The sequence below is a fragment of the Macrotis lagotis genome, chromosome X (assembly GCF_037893015.1).
Source record: "Macrotis lagotis isolate mMagLag1 chromosome X, bilby.v1.9.chrom.fasta, whole genome shotgun sequence".
Classification (NCBI taxonomy): domain Eukaryota; kingdom Metazoa; phylum Chordata; class Mammalia; order Peramelemorphia; family Peramelidae; genus Macrotis; species Macrotis lagotis.
The window spans coordinates 308,210,763-308,232,503 of record NC_133666.1 but is presented as its reverse complement, the minus strand read 5'-3'; the positions used below and the strand labels follow the sequence as shown (position 1 = coordinate 308,232,503).

At 39.2% G+C, this 21,741-nt stretch overlaps 1 protein-coding gene across 7 annotated transcripts in view; it reads left to right on the top strand.

Moving 5' to 3' along the window:
- The window catches only part of CTIF (cap binding complex dependent translation initiation factor), a 464,369-nt gene that overhangs the window by 317,349 nt on the left and 125,279 nt on the right, over positions 1-21,741 (top strand). For 6 of the 7 annotated variants that reach the window (XM_074204166.1, XM_074204171.1, XM_074204167.1 and 3 more), the window contains one exon: positions 18,882-19,356. In XM_074204166.1, coding sequence (XP_074060267.1) covers positions 18,882-19,356 — 475 coding nt within the window. The remainder of the gene's footprint in view (positions 1-18,881; positions 19,357-21,741) is intronic. The other variant, XM_074204172.1, reaches the window with a different exon arrangement.

Below are 21,741 nucleotides of genomic sequence, written 5' to 3'. Positions count from 1 at the left end.
GTACAGGAAGTATCCTCCAATAAATAGTCATTAGAGGACAGGGACTACTTTTTTCCCCCTCGTTTTGTATCCCTTTCCAGTTATTGAGTATAATGCCTTACATATAGTAGTATTTTATTGATGTTAGTTGTATACAGGAAGTAGTTAATCCTGTGAACCTAGTCCTATACCTAGTTTCCTGAGAGTAGAAGACAAAAAGACACTAAACTCTCCTCCAAAAAACTTAAGCAACTCTTATTGGGGAAATAAGAGGGACATCTATGGACCAATAAAAGAATAGTAAAAGATAGAATGGAATTAAGAACTCTTGGGGATTCAGACAAGAGGTGAAATTAGTGTGGCCCAGAGAAGGTGAAATGGAGAAGGTAAAACTTAAGATAAATCTTGAAGGAAGAGTAGGATTGAAATTGGCATGAGGGAATGTTTATTGATATCAATGGTCAACCTGTGTGTGTGTCTGTGTGCCCAGCTGTTTCTTTCTATGACAGAACCCCTAACCTTGTGCTAGAATAGCTGGTTGACCTTTGGCAAATCATTTAATTGTCTAGGACTCAATTTGTTCATCTTAAAAATTAGCTGTTTGGAGTAAATGCAGTTGAAGTCAACAAATATGTTCTGCTTATCTGCTATAGGTAATACATTGTTTTAGGAAATGAGGAAGAAAGATAAGTAGGAATGCTATTCCAGCTCCAAAGAAACTCTGGGAGAGCTTACATTGAAACTGAAAATCTCCCTAGAGGGTCAATATTAGTTTCATGCAAAGAGTATGGATTAGAGCTATAGAAAGGTATAAAGATCAATTAATGTTCAGAAGACAGTCTTTTAAAAGATCATTCAAGTCTAACCTCCAGATCCATTTTTCAGATAAATGAATTGAGGCTAAGAGAAGTGACTTTACCAAGGTCAGTCAACTAATTATTGATGGCCCTAGGACTAGAGCCTAGGTTTCCTAGGTTTTTTCCTCAGTGTTTTTCCTACGTCACTACATATCCTCTCCAGGCACCCTCCCAGATTTCTTAGCCAAGTAATTCTGGTGCAGTTATATTTTACCAGAATAAATCGATTAAACTTCAAGCAGGCATTCAAGGAAGGACACAAATGCCTTTCAGTCCCTGGGGCACTATTTGGGAAAGTATTTCTACAGTATATGAAATGATCAACAGGCAACCCAATGAGTCTCCAATTTTTTAACCCAGCCCTAGGGGAAAATTTACCTTATTTACTGCTCAGTCATAAAGATCTGCCCCCCACATATGTGTCTGATTTTCATTTTTTCTTTCATGTATATAATACATGGGTGTCATCATATTCATTATGTGATTTGGGGTTCCATGTCCCCAGTGGGCCAATATTGATCTTCCAGTTAAGTAATCACATCCTTACCTAGTCAACCACAAGCCTCTTGACACTATTATATTCCTCTTCAATGGTTTATAGAGATTACCATCAGAGTGAACTCATCTTCCTTCTACCCATCTTTATGCAGTTAGCAGTTTGCACTTTTGGCATACACACTTCCACCAGTCTACAATTTAGACATTTCTCCATTAGGAAAAATCCAAATTCCTTAACTTGTCATTCAAGACCTTCTATCTAACTATAACCTATTTTTCCCAACCTTACTCCCACTACTTCCCTACATACATTCTCTGTTCAGACAGATTCATTGCATGTTCCCCAAGCATGTCATGAATATTTCTGCTTTTAGTAACATCTACCCTACTCCTCTCTACTTTTCCCACTCCTATCTTTCCTTCAAGGTCAAATTAAGCCCCTCTTCCTCTCTGAAGCTTCCTTTGACCACTTTAAATCTTGTTAATTAATGCCCCTTCTGAATTCTTATACTCTTTACCACCTTGCCATTTATTTGGTAATTACTGTTTATTGACTTAGAGGAACCATGTCTTATATATCTTTGTATGCTAGCAACTAGAACAGGGCCTTGCCCAGGTACTCAGGAAGTACTGACAGTGATAATAATGATGACTTCTGATTTAATAGACCACTAAATCCCAATTAATCTGCCATTAAGTAACCATGTGACCTTCAGTAAATCATCTAACTCTTTTTGGGATCCTATTTCTCCACATATAAAATGAGATCTTTATTTGTCTCTACTCAGCAACCTAAAAAGAATCCTTCTGTAATGACAGGTGTTGGTTCTTTTTTTTAGATTTTTCAAGGCAATGGGGTTAAGTGGCTTGCCGAAGGCCACACAGCTAGGTAATTATTAAGTGTCTGAGGTCGGATTTGAACCCAGGTACTCCTGACTCCAAGGCCAGTGCTCTATTCACTGCACCACCTGGCTCCCCCACAGGTATTGATTGGTTCTGAGAGCACCTCCTCTCTCAGAGTTTGTTCCATATCTGATCTCATAGTGTCCACACATAAGTAGAAATAAGCCAAAACTAATGAGCAACAGAGATCCCAATCTTAGCTTTTCTGATCCCCAATCCTATATAAAATCAGAGATTTAGAGTCAAAAGAAATCTTATTGATTGTCAACCCTTCATTTCACAGCTGAGGAAAATGAAGCTTCCAGATCATGACTTTCCCAGGGTCACACAGCTAATAAGTGTCCTAGACAAGATTTGAACATAGATTTTCACAGTGCTCTCTCCACTGTAATGTGCCTCCAGTATACCCTAGCTCTTCTTCACAGTACCAACCTCTAGCAAATTCTTACCTACTCTACAAAACCTTTATTATCAACGATCCTACTTTTTCCTTAACATTTTTTTCTTCCTCCTCACATCCTTCACCTTCTGTTTTTGTCTCTCTCTTCATCCCTGGGCCACACATAGCCCCTGAGAGCTAGCTATTCCAGTGAGCAAAGCTGCATAGGAACAGAGTGGTCAGAGATAGGGAACATATTTCATCTACTTATCCTCCTCTGATACCTTGTCTTAGCATGGAGGTGACTTTGACTTTTCAAAGGCTATGTATGATGTGTAGTGGAGGCTCCAACTAAGCGATTAAGACCTAAAATTACCTATCTTTTAGCTGAGGAATAGCCTATCTAAATCCTAACTGGTTGTCATTTTGAGGGGGGTAGGGGAGGAGCTGGACTGTCAAAGCAATCCAGGAATGTTTTATATGATTACATATGTATAATCTCTAACAGATTGCTTTCTTGTCTGGGGAGAGGGGGTAGGGGAGAGAGAGGTATAGAATTTGAAACTTGGAACTTTAAAAAAATGGTAAAAATTGTTCTTACATGTAATTGAGGGAAAATAAAATATTATCTAAAAAGAAATCCATGGAGACTAATTACTAAAGTTGAGAAGAATGCAAACTATATCAGCAGAGAGAGTACTCACCATGGTGATCTTGTTGGCATGATATAGATTTGGTGCTGGAAGCAACCTTAGAGTTTACTCAGGCTAAACTACCCTCTCCCATTTTACAGAGGAGGAAACTGAGATTGTAGAGAAGTGCTATGATTCACCCAAGGTCACATAGTAAGTGACAGAACTAGAATTTGAACCTATTACTTCTGACTCCAAATACAAAGCTATTTCCACTGAAATAGCATGCCAGAAACTTGGTCCACAGTCCAGTTTGGGTTGGGAAACAGTAGTTTAGTTAGGCAAACCCACAATTGCCTTCAGCTGAGATGAGTCTGTGGGTAGTGCCACATGATGCTAAAATAGTAATGTCTTGTGGTTAGCCTTAAAGAAAGTAGATCTTCATCCAGTTACATCAGGTAAATTCACGTGTCACTTCCATCTGCTTATGTTTTTCATATAAATTTATAGACAACAATCTCAACAAATTCCAGCGATTAAATAAATAAGCAAAATGAGAATAATATCCCAAATAAAAACCTTTAACTCTAAACTGTTTACACTTTGACTTAATGTGTAAACACATATATAATAACCTTTAATAAAACAGCAATAGCAGCTTTTTTCACTCTGCATCCTCTTCCAATCTCCCTTTTTTTTTTTTAGGTTTTTGCAAGGCAAACTGGGTTAAGTGACTTGGCCCAAGGCCACACAGCTAGGTAATTATTAAGTGTCTGAGACCGGATTTGAACCCAGGTACTCCTGACTCCAGGGCCGGTGCTTTATCCACTACACCACCTAGCCGCCCCTTCCAATCTCTTTTATCCCTATAGTTCTAAAATTTTGCAGCTATGTTTTTTTAAATAGCTATTATTTTATATGCTGTACTAATTAGCCTTCTTCACTCACTATCATCTTGTATGAGTCTTTTCATATTTCCTTATTATACACAGCACATGTGTCTTTATGACACATTCCATCACATTAACATATCACAGTGTCTTCAGTTCTTCACAGTAGTGTACTGGGACGAATACTAAACTGAAAGTCAGGAAACTCTCTGGCATCTAGTTGGTGCAATGGACAGATCATAAGCTTGGAATCAAGGAGACTTATCTGCATGAATTCAAATCTGACTTGAGATACTAGCTGTGTGATCCTGAGCAAGTCACTTAACCCTGATGTCCTCAGTTTCCTCATCTGTAAAATGAGCAGGAGAAGATACTCTAGTATCTTTGCCAAGAAAACCTCAAATGAGCTCACAGAAAGTAGAAACACGACTGAGCAACAATAACAAAAGAAAGTGTCCCTACCACTCAGTCATTTTTTAACTTTGGGTGTCTCTTGTCTTTCCTGGGGCTTTGTTTCCTCATCTCCCAAATGAAGGAGTCAAACTTGTTGATTCTTAGAACACTTTCCAGTTTTAAGTCTGGCTCTCAGACATGAAGGTAATCCAAGACTTCCTTACCTTTTATGAACATCTTGTGACAATAGTGTTCCTATAGGGATCTTTTGTTTCTCTATTCTACTCTGCTTTTGATCCCTACAACTTTTAACCTGCAACTCTTAGGCTCTGACCATGTTTTATGGTTAACCTCTAATTTCTTTTTTTTCCTTTCACCTTTCTTGAAATTTTTATTTAATTTTTCAATTACCTGCAACTACATAGCATTCATCCATTTTCAAATTATGAGTTCCACATTTTCTACCATCTTCCCTTCCCTCCCCACTCCCCATAGCAGCAAATTGTCTGGTAAAAGTTGTTTATGCACAGTTGTGTTTAATATAACACATTGTGGAAAAGGAATACGAATTAAGGTAGCCCTAATTTCTTATGTTTTCAGTCCAGTCTTGGCAGTGTTCAATATTGTTTTGGCCACCAGATCTATTAACTCAATGGGCTCTCCTCTCTGACTTTGTCTTCATTCAGATGTACCCTCACTGGTTCCTTGACCCACCTACTCAGATCACTTGCTGATTACAGCCAGGCAAACTATCTAGTCTCTAGCACATCCAGCTCTTCTGGCTTTCACTTTAAACCTTTTCCACTCTTTTTTCTTCCAGTCTTCTACTCAGACACTACAAGTCCAACCAGAAGAACACCTTCCACCTATTGATTAGAGTTATCTAAAAGCAGAATGGGAAACCTTGGAAGTGCTTTATCACTGAAGGTCTTCAGTAGGGAATGGATGAGTAAATGTTGGGGTTATTAGAGAAGGGAGCCCTGACCAAGTACAAGATGATCAGAAAGAGACAAGTCCTAACCAAATCTGTGACTCCTAGGACAAGATAAGATTTTTATAAGGTGGATTGCTTTTGTTTCTTCCAAATCTTTTTTAGAAGAAAAGCAATCTGTAATAAAAAATAATAATAGTACAGCCTTTTTAGCTTCTTCAGAAACTATTTATCAAATACATGTGCTCTACAAAAGACTGGAGCTGACAGTTTCTGCCATCTCAGAACTTGGGATGTCATTATTATTATTTAATATGTTATTATTAACGCTATAGTAAATTTTTAACCATTATAGTTCATTTATTATTCTATTTTATATTTCACTTTTATCTGAATTTTATAATTTATAAAACACTTTACTTACTATGCCATATGATATATTGTATTATATCTCATTTTTTACAAAGAAGGAAACTGAGTTCAATAAGATTAATTAATTTTTTTAAGGCTACACACTTAAGTGTTCAGACTAGGAGATAAATCTAGTTCTTTTGACTTTAGGATTAGAACTTCTATTTTTGCCATTCTGCACCTCAAAATAATTTATATCTACCTTTGAAGTGATATACTGAATTTTTCAAGCACTCTGGTTGACTGAAGTCTAGAGACTAGTGTTAAATCCATTTACCAATCACTGAAAAATATTTGTGTGTGACCATTTCCTCATGCTGAGAAAACCTATATATAATTTTTTAAACTGTTTCCACTATGGATAGACCTGTTTTTTTGTCACATTTTTAGTTAGTTGTCTGGGAGAAAAAAATCACAGACTTTATAAGATTCCTTGGCATTCCTCAACAGATGCATTTCTGTGTCGAACTTGGCTCCCTGTTCTAACCATCCAACAAGCCATGGTTCAACTGGGAATCGGGAGACTTGGTTTCTTCCTGGGCCTCTGTCATGACCTAGCTGTATGACAAGGCTACTTTATCCCTTTGTGCCTCTGTTTCCTCCATTGTAAAATGAAAAGGTTGAACTAAAGGATCTCTGAGTCCCCTTTTCCTCTCTTAACATTCTTTAACCACCATCCCCAATTCAGTTTTTGTTTTTATACTGCAGTATTTTTGAGATGGCAAGTGTTGGAGAACACAGTGTTCCTTCCCTCAATAGTTTTATGTAGGCAGCATTGGAAGCACCTAAATTGTAATAATAAGTAGTCATAATTTTCCTTTAAGTCAAGGAACATGAACACATGCATATTTTTTCAAACCACTCAGCCTAGGAATTTTGCTTTTTAAAATTCTTGAGCATACCTATAAATTATGTGGCAAAGTGACCCACATTGAGGAAGCCACAGTAAGTAGATGATGCTGTGGATATCTGGTATGGAATGATTATGAAATAGAAAATTAATAGAGAGATGTTTTTCAACATTTGGACTCTGTATTAAAACTATTTTTAAACACAATCCAAAGCAGAAATCCTACTCCCTTCCCTTCTCTAAGACCTCTTGTCTTCTGTCTTCCAGATGAAATAAAGGGTGCCTAATTTCATGAATCTAAGAAAAATGAGTAGATGAAATGAGCAATGGAAAAAGTATATACTTTTCTTTTTTAAAGAAGAAAATTTATTGTTTTCCTAATGAGAGGTATGAATAACAGCAAAAAAAAAGAACGAGCGGTCTGGTAACTGCTCTGCAACCTAGTCTTAGAGAATATTCTGGAACATTCAAAGTTTAAATGATTCACTCACAGTCATCTAATCAAAATAGGACCAAAGTAGGACTTGAACCCCGGGCTTTCTGACTCTCAAACCAGCTCTCTCCCCTCTTTGCCACTTCCAGCACAAATGGAATATTAGTTTTATTGCCCGCTATGTTCCTTTTGGAGAAAACTTCTTTTCCATATTAAGTGCTTATAATGAACAAGAAGGGTGGTTTTTAGTTTTAGATGATTTGGTGGATTGAGGTTTTGGAGGGGACTATTTTTGCCTTGAAATTTTGCAAAAATAAGTGTCTAATATCTCTCTGAAACCTGAATTCGGGGATCTAAGACTAAACACAAATTCCTTCCACAGCCATTGGAGATGAAGACTACCCTCTCTCCATCCTGCCAAGTTTAAAACCCATAGTCCCTGTGTTGAGCAGCCAGTTGGCCTCAGAAAGTCGTTATCAATGAAATCCAGTGCCAAGGAATATGGTTTTGATGAGCAGCTGGATTTGGCAGGCAGACTCAGACAACTGATTAGTTGCCGACCATTGAAAAAATATTTGTGAGTGGCCATTTCCTTGTGCTCAGCACCCCCAGCCTGAGAGCTTCAGTGTGATCTCTTGGCTTGTTATTAGTATGCAGAGGGTGGGAGAGTTGAGGAGGAGGAGGAGAATCCTTCAGCCCTATGATCTGTTCAAGTAGTTAAGTCACTCACCATTCCCTTTTTCAAACAAGGAGCTATGGCAGCCAGTAAACGATTATTAAAGCTATCACCACATATCACCATAATTCTTTACCTTAAAAACTGATACTGCTAAAAGTGAGCCATAGTGGGACTGAAAGGTTCAGCAGATGACCCTCCTCCAGTCCATACCACAGGCATATACCCATCAGTTAAATTCAATTCAGTAAACATTTCTTAAGTACCTACTGCCAAACTCCATGCTAAGCAACAGTTTGCTATTGGCAGTTCATGGATCCTCTGCCAGGTTCCACTGGCTCTGAAAGTATGGGGAATAATATAGAATGGTAGAAAAAGCTGTTCTCAAGAAAGGGAGACTGGGTTTCAAAATACCCTTCTACACACAATTAATGGCTTCTTGACCACAGGCAAGTCACAGAATCTCTTGCATCTGTAAAAATGAAGCCAAAAAGACTTGAGATGTGGGATTTAGAGAGAGAAAGGACCTTAGTGATATGTAACAATTATTTGTTTTTTGCTCTTAGCATTAAGCATTGAGCTGGAAGTTGGAAAGAATAGGAGACCTGGACAAAATCCAAATTCTTTCCTTATGAAGTTTATAGTTTTATCTGAGAATTATAGAAAAAGATAATTATGATATGAGGTATTATATAAATGTGCTAAGGGTCTACAAAATAAAGTGTTATATAAGATCAGAGGGAGAAGGCCCTTACCAGCAAAGGCAAGCAGAGAATTCCACTACCACTACCACCACCACTCCCTTTCAAGAATAGGAATTAGGAAAGATATTAAATGCCTGTCGTGTGATAAGCAGTGTACTAAGCACTTTACAATTATTATTCCATTTAATTCTTACACTATTCCTGGAAGACAGGTATTATGATGATGATGATGATGATTATCCTCATTTTGCAGTTGAAGAAACTGAGGCAGATAGAGGTACTGACTTAGCCAACATTACTAGTAAATGTCTGAGACCCCATTTGAACTCGGGTCTTTCTGATTCCAGACCCCAGAATTCTATTTATTGTGTCAACTATCTGCTTCAGTGAAGAGTTCAGGCCTAAGGAACTTTTTTTAAAGATTTGTAAGGAGCAGCTGAGTGGTGCAGTGGATAGAGTACCACCCCTGGAGTCAGGAGGACCTCAGTTCAAATATGACCTCAGACACTTAATATAGCTGTGTGACCTTGGGCAAGTCACTTAACAATAGCTGTATGACCTTGGGCAAGTCATTTCACCCCATTACCTTGCCCCAAAAAAGGTCAAAAGATTTGGAAGCATAAGACATAATTCATGTTTTAGGGACAAAGAATTGCCACTGTTTGGGTACATGGAGGTACTATGAAATAGTGTTGGAAAAATTGGCTGGCCCCAAGATTGTAAGGGACCCAGAATGTCAGACAAAGGAGTTTGGAATTAACTTAGTAAGCAGTAGGGATACATTGAAGATTTCTTAGCAGATTGGGCACTAGACCTGGAGTTGGGAAGTTTGTTGCTGTTTAGTTGTTTCAGTCATGCCCAAGTCTCTGTGACCCCATTTGGGGTTTTCTTGGCAGAGATACTGGAGTGGTTTGCCATTTTCTTCTCCAGCTCTTTAATAGATGAGGAAATGGAGGCAAACAGGGTAAAGTGTCTTGCCCAAGGTCACAGAGCTACTAAATGTCTAAGGTTATATTTTAATTTCATAAGATGAGTTTTCCTGACTTCATACCCAGCCCTCTTTCCACTGTGCCTCCTAGCTGCCCCAAAGTCAAGAAGACCCAAATATATATATAGCCTCCTGAGCAAGTCATTTAACTTTTCTCTGTTTCACTGTTCTCATCTGTAAAATGGGAATAATAACCACTATTTCCCAGTTGTGAGGATAAAATGAGATAATATTTTTAAAATGTTCTATCAATGCTGGCCATTTCTATAAGAAAGTTTATTTTGGCAGTAGCATGAAGAGGCAAGACATAAATGTGGAAAGACATGAAAAAAAGAATATTGTAATGGTCCAAACAGTTAGCAGTGGTGATAGTGGTCATAGAGAAAAAGGAAACAAATTCTGGAGCTATAACAGAGATTCACTTAACAGGAACTGGTAACAGATTGGATATCAAAGTCCAGGGAGAAGGATGAATCAGAGATAAGCACTAAGGTTACCAGCTTGGGAGATTGGATGAATGATGCTACCATGTACAAACAGTGATGTCAGAGAGAGAATCCAGTTTGAGGGGAAAGATAATGGGCCCTGTTTGGAGCATGTTGACTTTGAAATGCCACCAGAACATCCGGATAAGTGCACGTCATCAGAGGTACAGCTCTAGGAAGAGAGATCAGGATTGGAGATACTGAATTGGGAATTATTTGCATAATGGTGGTAGATAAAGCTAGGAGAGGAAATGAGATTGCTCCACCCCATGGATACATGAGCATTACAGGCAAAAATTCACTTTAAGGAGTAGGGGAAATAATGAGAGAGCATTGAGAAATCCAAGAGAGGTTGGACTGATAGAAGGAGAACTGGAAGAGTGTGTTATCTCTGAACAATGGGAAGAGAGAGCATCCAGTAGGATGTCTCAGTTGCCATAAGCTTTAGAAATGTCAACAAAGATAAGGACTGAAGAAGAATTACTGGCCAGGAGGTCATTCAGTTACTAGAATGGGTAGGGCAAGAACCAGGGCACAAGGGTTTGAGAAGAGTAGCTAGTGAAGGAGAGGTAAGAAGAATAAATCTCATCAAGAATGCTAGCAATGGGGGTAGCTTGGTGGATAGAGCACCGGCCCTGGAGTCAGGAGGACCTGAGTTCAAATCCGGCCTCAGACACTTCATAATTACCTAGCTGTGTGGCCTTGGGCAAGCCACTTAACCCCATTGCCTTGCAAAACAAAAAGAAGAATGCTAGCAATGGAAGGAAAAAAGAAGATCCAGTGGTATCCAGCTGGGTACATTTAAGGGAAGGAAAGATGTGGAGATGGAGAATCAGAGATCAGGACTAAGGAGGACTGGACAAACGATAATACATAAAGAGCTTCAAGATGGGGCCTTAGAGACTATCTAATCCAAATTTTCCATTTTACAGAGAAGGAAACTGAAGCCCAGGTACATTAAATGACTTGGACAAAGTTATTTAAGTGGTAAGGATACATTGTAGGCAGAAAGGAAGCCTCAAGTGGTAAGGGAGGGATTAAAGAAAGGAGAGAGAAGGAATTACATTTCTGATCAAGATCCTTGAGGATGTGGAAGAAAACTAGAGGAGTTATTATTTTGTGACCCACAAACAAAGTTTCAAAGATCCATATTGTGGAGGTAGTGCAGTTTTTGAAAGAGCTAAGGTTTGACCATATTGACATGTGGCTTAAGTGGTTTAGAGGAAAGTCATTGTTAGAATTAATGATGTTGAAGAATTGTGGTCAGTTTATCAGACAGATTGGCAACATAAATACTGACATCCCTAATGATGAAGGCAGAAATATAGGGTAAAGGAGAAGACTGAACTAAGTGCTGATATCATTTAAAATATTGGAAGAATGGGAAGAAAGTGGCACAGATTGGCTATTTGTGGTTCATCTGTCATTTTTTTAATCATTTCTATCTGGTCTGACTCTTCATGACCCTGTTTAAGGTTTTATTGGCAAAGATATGAGTTGTTCCCCAACTCCTTCTCTGAATCATTTTAAAGTTGAGGAAACTGAGTCATACAGGGTTAATTCATCAATTGTCTAGTAAGTGTCTGAGACCAAATTTGAACTCAGGTCATTCTATCTACTGTACCATCTAGTTGTCCTTTGTGCTCCACATGAACCTCAAAAAAAGGAAAGGTCTTTGATGATGATAGAGAAATGATCTTGAAGTATCAGTAGAAAATAAGAAGTATCTCTCCTGTTTCCCCTTAACATTGTGAATTGGAGATAATAGGAGATGTGTCCAACAGGATAGAGAATCCATAAGGGAGAACCAGGCTCCCATTAAAGTGAGGAGTAGAGGAAATGAAGTTGAAAAGTAAAAAGATTTAAGACAGTTTATTGGCAATAGGACACATGTTCCAGAGGACGTGGTGGAATTCATTAAGCAACTGGTGAGCCAGGCTAAAATAGAAAGGGGGAAGAGTAGTAGTGATTAGGGAGATCTCAGGAGGGGGTTTGGATGGGCATTTTTAATTCTCACACTTAAGACCCAGAAGTACGTAACCAGGATTGGGAAGCTGGTTCAATAAAAAGCAAATTAGTGTGCCATACTCTTTTTTAGTGGAAGACTTAACAAAATTAATTTAGCAGCAGCATCACTACCTCAGAATTTCGATCATCAGTGTGGTCCTCCACACTTCTTACTCTTCTCCTTGATTAAGGAAATTGAGCTGGACTCTAAACAGGGGTAGGTTGGGAAGGTTTTTGTTATTCTGATTTTTTTTTTGGTTTGTTTTTTTTACAAGGTGATTCTGGCAAGCTATTCAGCAAGAATGAGTATATTTAACTAGACATTTAACATACATTGGCTGAACTGTTTTCTAATTGCTTCAGAAGCTGAGCACAAACATCATCTTTTTTAGACACATTTAAACCAAATGAGGAAAAGACAAACCAAAAAGCATTTGAAAATGCCATAAGGATTTGGGGACTGCTCAATACCCTGGGGTTCCAAGGATGCCATCTTACTCATAATCATTTTCCTGACTGTTTTAGCCTCCAGGTCTTTTGCTTTCTCTAGCTCCTTGGTCTTTTCTTATTGAAGTTAGTTTGAATATGTCTTGTTTCTTGATTGAGAGATCTGGTCTGAGGAACCTGATACTGAAAGTGACTTGCTCAGGATCATCTGAGCAAGTAGCCAATAAGTAGCAAAACTAGAATTCAAACCCAGTTCTTCAAGCTCCAAAAAGAGTATTGATCCTTTCCCCGGCTTCCAATTTCTAAGACATTTAGTTCCATGTTATGTTAAAATTAGTGCAATTTTTTAAAAAAAGTAGTGCATTCATGACCGGTGAATTTGGAGAACCTTGTTTCTAAAATCCAAATGGCCTTTTTTCAATCTTCATTCTCCTCTACCATTGAAACTATTACTCACTCTCTCCTCCTTGATACTCTCTTCTCTACATTTCAATGCAACATTATCCTCCTTTCTGACTACTCCTCTGTCTCCTTTGCTAGATTCTTATCCAGATCACACCCCTTAAGCAGTAGGTGTCCCTCTGGGTCCATCCAATGCTGTCTTCTCTTCCAACTACTCTACTTGATGATCTCATCAACTCCCATGGATTTAATTACTGTCTCTAGGATATTTACCTGCACTAACCTTTCTGCTGACCTCCAGCTGCCTTTTAGACATATCAGACTGGATATTCAGTAGATGTCTTACTATATTCAAAACAGAATTCATTACCTTTCCTCCTGAACCTTCCCTACCTCTACCTTCCCTGTACCATTTTCTTAGTCCTTCTGGCTTACAACCTGGGAATCATCCTAGATGTGTCACTCTATCTCAACATTCCCCAATATCCAAAATATGTTGAAACCTGTAGATTTTGTATTTGCAACTTCTTTCCTCTGATACTGCATTCAAGTGCAAGCCTTCATTCCTCCTGCCTAGGTTACTGCAGAAGCCTGTTGGTAGGTAGGTTCCTGTGCCAGATCTCTTCCCCACTCCAATCCATCCACCATTCAACTACAAAGTAATATTCCCAAAGTGCAGACCTGATCATATTAATCCCCTGCTCAATAAATTCCTGTGACTCCCTATTGCCTCCAGGACCAAATGCTCTGTTTAGCCTTCAAAGACCTTTATAACCTAGTCTCCTTCTACCTTCCCAGTCTTCTTACCCTTTACTCACCGACACATACTCTTCAATCTTAGTGACACTGGTTTACTGGCCATTCTTTGAACATGGGAGGTGAGAAAGTGTCCAAGGCCTAGCCTAGAGATGGAGTATCCTAACCCTAACCCTGGATCAGAAAAATTAGGGTTAGGGTTAGGATACTCCATCTTTAGGCCTTGGACACTTTCTCACCTTCCATGTCTGGAAAGTTCTCCCTCAGTAACACTAACCACTGACCTCCCTGGATTCCTTTAAGTTCTAACTAAAAATCTCACCTTCTACAGGAAGACTTCCCTAACCCCTCTTAGTATTAGTGCCTCCTCTCTGTTAACTATTTCCTGTTTATCCTATATTGTGCTTATTTGTACCTATCTGCTTGTATGTTGTTTTTCTATTAGATGGTGAACTCCTTGAGGGCAGGAACTGCCTTTTGCCTCTTTTTTGGTATTTCCATTGCTTAGCACAGAGTAGGTACTTTAAATGCTTTTCCCTTCCCCTTCCCTCAGTATTGGACACATAAACTCCTTAATTATTTGTCATTTTGGTGAGGTTATCAGTCTTAAACAAAATCACCCAGATTACACAAGCCTAAGACTCCTTTGAATACTATATAATTTTCCTCTAGATAAAAACAAAAATCTGTTTGTTTTTGTCAGTTTCAATAGAGAAATCAGTCAGTTGGTCAGTAAGTCTCTATTAAACAATATGCAGAGTAGTGGGGGCCAAGGATCTCACCGAATAGCCTAATTTCTCAATTCTCTAACCATTTCTCAGCCCTCATCCATTTTAACTTCCATGAAGCCTTTGACATTGTTCAATCACCCTCTTCTCCTTGGTGCTCTTTTTTTCTTCCAGCTTTATCTCCCTTTTATGACTTCTTCTCCTGACTCCTTTGCTAGATCTTTATCTAGACCACACTTACAAATCATGGGTATCCCCCAAGATTCTGTCCTCAGCCCTCATCTTTCTTCCTTTATATTATGTGGATTGGTGATCTCATCAGCTCCAAATGGATTCAATTTTTATCTCTGGGTCTACTTATCCAGGCCTTACTTCTCTCCTTACCTTAGTCTAACATTTCCAAGTACTTATTGAATATGACAAACCAGGCTCCATAGACATCTTAAACTTAGTATGTTCAAAACTGAACTCATTATATACCCTCCCCTCTTCCTAATCTTCCCCTTGCCATTGAGCATACTACCATCTTCCCAGTCATCTAGGCTCACATCTAGGGGTCATCTTCAATTTCTCACTCTCCCTTCCCCCCATATCTAATCAATTGCCAAGATGTGTCATTTCTGCCTTTGTAGCATCTTTCATATATATTATCTCCCTTTTCTCCTCTGACACTGCCACCATCCTAGTCCAACACATCCATCACTCAACTGACAGATTTATCTTCCTAAGACACAGGTCTGAGCATGTCCTATTTAGTTAACTCTAATAGCTTCCTATCACCTTCAAGATCCCATATTAAATTCTCAGAGATTTAAAGCCCTTTGTAACCTGGCCTCCTACCCTTTTAGTCTTTTTATCCTTATTGATTCCCACTTGATCTGTACTCTGGTGATGCTGGTCTCCTAGCTATTATTTAGAAAAAATACTTCTCTCAACTCTGTAATTTCACCATTAGCTAGTTGCTATTCCTGAAATTCTCTCATCTCTTTCTCCTGCCCTTATTTACTTCATTGAAATCCCTGCTCAAATCTCACCTTTACAAGAAGTTCCCAATCCCCCTTCATTCCAGTGCCTTTCCCCTTTTGCTCTCCAGTATATGTTGTTTGTACATGGTTGTTTACTTGATGTTTCCCCCATTAAGCTCAGGGACTTTTGGCTTTGTGTCTCCAGTGCTTAGTGCAGGAGCCTAATTAATTCTTGTTGACCAAAAACTATTCCTGCCCTTAAGAAGCCTATTCTAACAAAAGTGGCATCATACAAATGTCTGTATATACATTGTTGTCATTCAATAGTATCTGACTTAATGACCCTGTTCTGGGTTTTCTTGGCAAAGATACTGGAGTGGTTTGTCATTTCCTTCTCCAATTTTTTTTTTGACAGATGAGGAAACTGAGACAAACAGGGTTAAATGACTTGGCCAGGGTTACACAGCTAATTAGTGTCTGAAGCTGGATTTGAACTCAGGAAGAGGAGTGTTCCTGGACCTCTATCAAGGAACACTTTGAGATAGATGGATAGATAGACACAGACAGATGGTCAGACAGTCAAACAGACAAACAAAAGAATCTAAGAAAGAAAGGTACCAGCAGCTGGAGAGTAGAAAAGACCTTCTGTCGAAGGTTGAATTTGAACTGAATCTTGAGGGAATCCAAGAAAACTAAGAGACAGGAGTGATTTGGTGTAGAACATTCCAGGCAAGGAGTATGTCAGGTGCAAAGGGGCAGATATTAGAGATGGAATATAATGAGGGACATATATCTAAGGCTAGGGACCTTCAAGGTAATTTAGTCTAACTCTCTTATTTTACTGATGAGGATAAAAAAAGGTCACCTAGATTCCTTGAAGAGCCATTCTTTGAAAGATAAGCAATTTATTTAATACTTCTTGGTCAATATTTATCTGACTGTCTTTAAAACCTTCACTAAAATCCTGGTTCTTGAGAAATGTCCATCCCATTCTACAGAAATGGATAGACAGCTTTGGGAGTCAATAGGACCTCTGGCCCAAACTGCATTTTTTTTTTAGGTTTTTGCAAGGCAGATGGGGTTAAGTGGCTTGCCTAAGGCCACACGGCTAGGTATTAAGTGTCTGAGGTCGGATTTGAACCCGGGTACTCCTGACTCCAAGGCCAGTGCTCTATCCACTGCGCCACCTAGTCACCCCTGCATTTTTTTAAAAATGATTTTATGCCTACCTGTCATTATAAATGGCCTTCTACTTTCTGGATGGGAATGTTGAGAGTGGAAGTTCCTGAGGGCAAAAGCCAAGCTGGGGTCAGATTATCAGAATCAGGAGATCCAGGAAGCACTGGTCACCATCCTTATGTGCCTGTAGTTGACCTAGGCACTACAAAAATTGTAAACAAAGATGCCCCAAATGTCAGGGAATCAAGAATTATTTGCCAGGGAATTTCCCTTTTTTCCAATCTGGGCTTCTGAAGAGCTCACTGAGAAAGATCAAAGATTAGAAAAAGGGAAAACAGCTGATCAGTAATAAATACAAACAAAAAAAGGAAAATTAACAAAATTTTATCTTCTCTGTTCTGTTCATCATGCTTCCATTAAGATTTCATTAGGGGCCGTTAGGTGGCATAGTGGATAAAGCACCAACCCTGGAGTCAGGAGTACCCAGGTTCAGATCTGGTCTCAGACACTTAATAATTACCTAGCCGTGTGGCCTTGGGCAAGCCACTTAACCCTGTTTGCCTTACAAAAAACCTAAAAAAAAAAAAGATTTCATTATTTTGTTGCTGACTGTTTCATATTACTAATTTATATAAAAGTACACAGTCCACTTAAACCCCCCAGTTTTTATTACATGTTAAATATTGTCTCATTATATCACCATCATTCTATAATTTCACCCCTGATTTTTTGAAACTAAGTATAGGACTTTAAATTTTGTTCCAATTAAATTTCACATTTTTATAATGAGCCTATTGAGATCTTTTGGTTTTCTGATTCTTCCAGACAACATGTTAAACTCTTCTAGCTATGTGTTATCATAAATTTTAAGAAGTCTCTGCTTTCATCTAAGTCATTGATCAAAAAAACAAAAAGTTGAGTAAAATAGCTCAAAGGACAGAGCCTTTGGATACTTCCAACTCACAAACACACACCCTCCTTTAGTTTGGTATCAAACAATACAGTAATCAATATTTCATGTCAGACCATTCAAACTTTCTCTGTAACCATCCAACCCTTAACCTTTTCAACTTGTCCACAAGGATATTATAAAAAACTTTGTCAAAAACCTTTCTGAAATGCTAGTAGACTATATCTATGACATTGTATGGAGTTGCAGTTTAGTAAACCTATCAAAAAGAGGTTTGAGGCTAGTCTGTCATGACCTGCTCTCAATGGACCTAAACTAATTCTTCACAGTTTCCCTTTCACTCACAAATCATTTAATAATGATTTGGGGTATTTGAAAATCCCTCAAAAATTGGGAGTCAAATTCTTATACCTGACTAGGCTATAGTTTAAAGAAATTCAGTTTATCCTCTTTGAAAATTACTCGTAGCCCTCTGATGCCTTTATCCATCACCTTCCAAGAACACCAAGAGTGGTCTCATCCACCACTTTTGAGTCTAGTAACTGAAGACAATCAGGAACCTTGGGGCCATCTCATTCTCACTTATCCTGGGGAAACTTAGTCCAGTTAAAGCCTTGCCTCCTTTAGAAAAACTCTCTTTCTCAGCAGGGCTGAGATTTCCATCACTCCTCTTCCCCATCCCTCATCCCACCCCTTCACTATCTCCTTAGGGAGATATCAGAGGCATTGTGATTTTGACCTCCATTAATTAACATAATCCTATTTGGGCCATGAGCTTGCCCAATTAACCCTGTCCTTCACTAAGAAGCCTGTCAAATATATGGGAGATAATGCCATGGAAGGACAGAAAGGGCTATAAAGGACCACATCTGAGAAAGACTCTGAGGAACAAGCCAATCAGCAGGGCTTACCATGAAGATTCAGTCCTGGTCTCCAAGCATTTATTGAGCCCTTGTTTTTTGCCCAATCTAAGTGGTCTTTCAGCACTGATAAAGAATTTCAGGTATGGGGAAATGCTGGTAAGAGAGAAATTTTTTCAGCAGATAAAGGCTTCTTGATCATAGCATATAGTATGGTTACTATGTCATCTTTTCCCTAGCTCCTGTCTTTGGATTTAGGAAGAGAAATAATTCATTTGAGGCAATACCTAGTGCTTGGCTAACTGATAAACTAACAGTTCTGTGATCATGCATTGACAAATTCTTTTTTTCTCTGCCTCCCTCCTCTCCATCATATTCCTCTTTCCCTTTTTCACTTCTCTGCTTCTCTCCTCTTCTTTCTCTGTTTCTCTTCCTTTTCTTTCTCCCTCTCCTTTCTTCATCTTTCCTTTTTCCTACTCTTCCCTTTCCTTCTCTCTTTACATTTCTCTTTCCCCTCTCCTATTTACCTTCTGTTCTCCCCACACACACACACTCCATATACACTTCCTTTCCCCTCCCTCCTCTCTTTTCTCCCCCTTTTCAATTTGCATTTTACAGGAGACAGCAAAGGCCCCCAGGTGGAAACAAGTCCCAGCAGCACAGTGAACACCAGCCAGGCAGTGCCAAACACAACAGGGACCACCAGAAATCCTACCAGGGGGGCCAGGCACCCCACCCCTCAGGGAGGCCCAACCACCATGGCTATAGCCAGAACCGACGGTGGCACCACAACAACCCGAAACACCCACCTGGTGACAAAGAGGCTGCTACCCATCGCAACAACGCCAAAGAAATGGAGAGCCTGAGGATTGAGGATGCCCCCGTCTGCACAGTACACATCCCCCTGGACATGCATCAGAACCCAGATTCCCCACCGACGGAGAGGTCGCCACCCCAGCAACCTGGAGGTCTGGAGGTGGAGGCCAAACGCAAAGACAGTATTATTAATGATCGAATTGGGGAGCGACCCAAAATTAACCTGCTCCAGTCTTCCAAAGATAGGCTGAGGCGAAGACTAAAGGAAAAGGTACCGGTAATTGAATTTTAAATTATTCTGGGAGGACAGCAGAGAGGTAGGAACCTTCATTACATGGGTCATGGCATAGGCCAGCTCACAGGCTGCATGCTTCTGAGGGTAGTGGGGGCCGTGGCAGGATGAAAAGCAAGGTAAGTAAAAGGCAGAGAAGGTTATTAGAAATGAGGGTGAAATCTTGTTGACTCTAGACACCTACCTCCAAGAATTCCATTCCCCACACCCTTTGGATCACAGACTCTGAGACAAGAGGGTCAGATGGGGAGACATGAACACCTTCATTTCGTGGGTCATATCACAGGCCAGAAACACATTATAGCAAACCTGAGGGCTTCAGAGAAAGGAAAGAGGGAAGTTGTGTCCTTGGCTGTTGGTCACTTGTTTGTAGAATGACTCTGGAGCCTAAGATAAGGGAACTTGGATATTATACTCAAGGTAAATAACAGTCCAGTCTTTGAGTGTCTCCCAGGTGCATCTTTAGAGGTGGGTATTCTTTCCTTCTTTGGATTTTTGTAAAATGGAATAAGGCTAGTAAATTCCCATATTTCCTCCTAGCCTTCCCTTTAACTTTTAGCCAAAATCATTCTAGTGGTCTTTAGTCAATCTTACTATCTATGTCAATCTCAGAAATGTACTTCAAATGAAGCATTGTATCAGACTTTAAATTGCTACCTTTCAAAGAAGATGGCTAAAAAAGCCAAGAGGGTTGGTTAGAGTTAGGAAGCAATTTGCCCAAGTCACAAAGCTAATTAACAATAGAGCTGAGACTAGAACTCAGGTGTCCTCACCCCTCTCTTTGTTCCTGGGCTTTTATTTTTTACAAGGAAGACCCAGATTATGAAAGCACACCCCCCCCCAATTCCACTTGCCTCAGCCAGTTGTTTCCCTCTGATGGAGGCAAGGGAGGGTAAGTAACCTTGGAAGGAAATTATTTGCAGTCCTACATTTAGACTTGATCCCTTCCTTCTCCACCCTAGCCAAGACTACTCTAGTAATCCTGAAATATTACTGAGTAACATATTTAATTTGTGAATTGGAGAGGGCAAAGCTGTATTTTTCATTGTTTGAAAATTTCACACTTGATAATCTCTTCCAAGCTCTGGCCATCCACCCTTTATAGCTGTTGTGTTCTGTCTTCTGTCCTCTATCCTCTGCCAATCAGGATAACTTAAGGTAATAATAATGGTGACAATAATAATGATAACTCTCAATATATGATATGATGCTTTTATATATAAGGTTTGTGAGGTAGATAGTACAAATGTTATTATTACCACTTTATGGTTGTGTAAACTGGGAATCAACGAGTCAACTGGTAAGTGGAAAATCAAAGACTTGAACCCAGTTCTCTTGAGTCTAGATCCAAGGATCTCCCACCTGTAACAATAGCTCAACATTTTTTTTTATGGTTCACACTTTTTAAGGTTTTTATAGCTCATCTGAACTTCATAACTGCTCTGAAATTCTCCCTGTCTTAAAGATGAAGAAAATAAGAGAGGGTGATTTGACCAAGATTACAGAACCAGTTAGTGATTGGAGCTGAAATCAGAGTTGCAGGTCTTCCCATTTGTGGTTCAGTGATCTGACCAAGTCATTCAAAATCTAACATCCTTATATGGAACTGAGAATAAAGAGTTTAGAACTAAAAATGACATTTCAAGCTTTTCTGTACCTGATACTTTAGCCCTAGCCACAATAAATACTCATGAAGACCTCATTTTGTTTTTTGTTTTTAATTTAATTTTTTAAAAAGTATTTGCCCTCCAGAAACCAGCTGCCATATTGGTAAAGGGAAGGCCATTTGGGCATTTCCTAGTTTTGACCAGATTTAACTTTCTTCCCCCATTGGGTCTCATGAATAACAGTAACTCCTCAGGGCAAAGAAGTTGCTGTTTACAGGATTGTAGTGCCAGAACTAAATGGGATTTCATTCTAGTTCAGTTCCCTAATTTTGCAGATGGGAAAATGGAGATGCAAGAAAGTGAAGTGACTTGCCCAAAATCACACAGCTAGTAAATATTAGTCAAGACTTGAACCTGGGTTCTCTGACTCCAGAGGTGTACATTGTACCAAAATGAAGGACAGGAAAGAATACTTCATTGGGATTCTGGGAAATAGCAAGAGCCCATCAGAAAGAGCAACCTAAGATGCTCTGACAATGACAGAAGAAGGTAAGGCTAAAGAGAATCAATGAATTGTGCTGGCAGAGAGTTTAGATAAGATTATAAAAAGATAAGGATGCCCAAAATATGCAAGATGGGTATACTAGTACAGCTGACCTGATGAAAAAGGACAGGTGAGTGTGTGGTCACCAAAAGGAGTCCTCCACCTCCTCCCTACCCTAACCCCACTGCTTCTGCCTCACTCTGTAGTGATTTTCTTTGT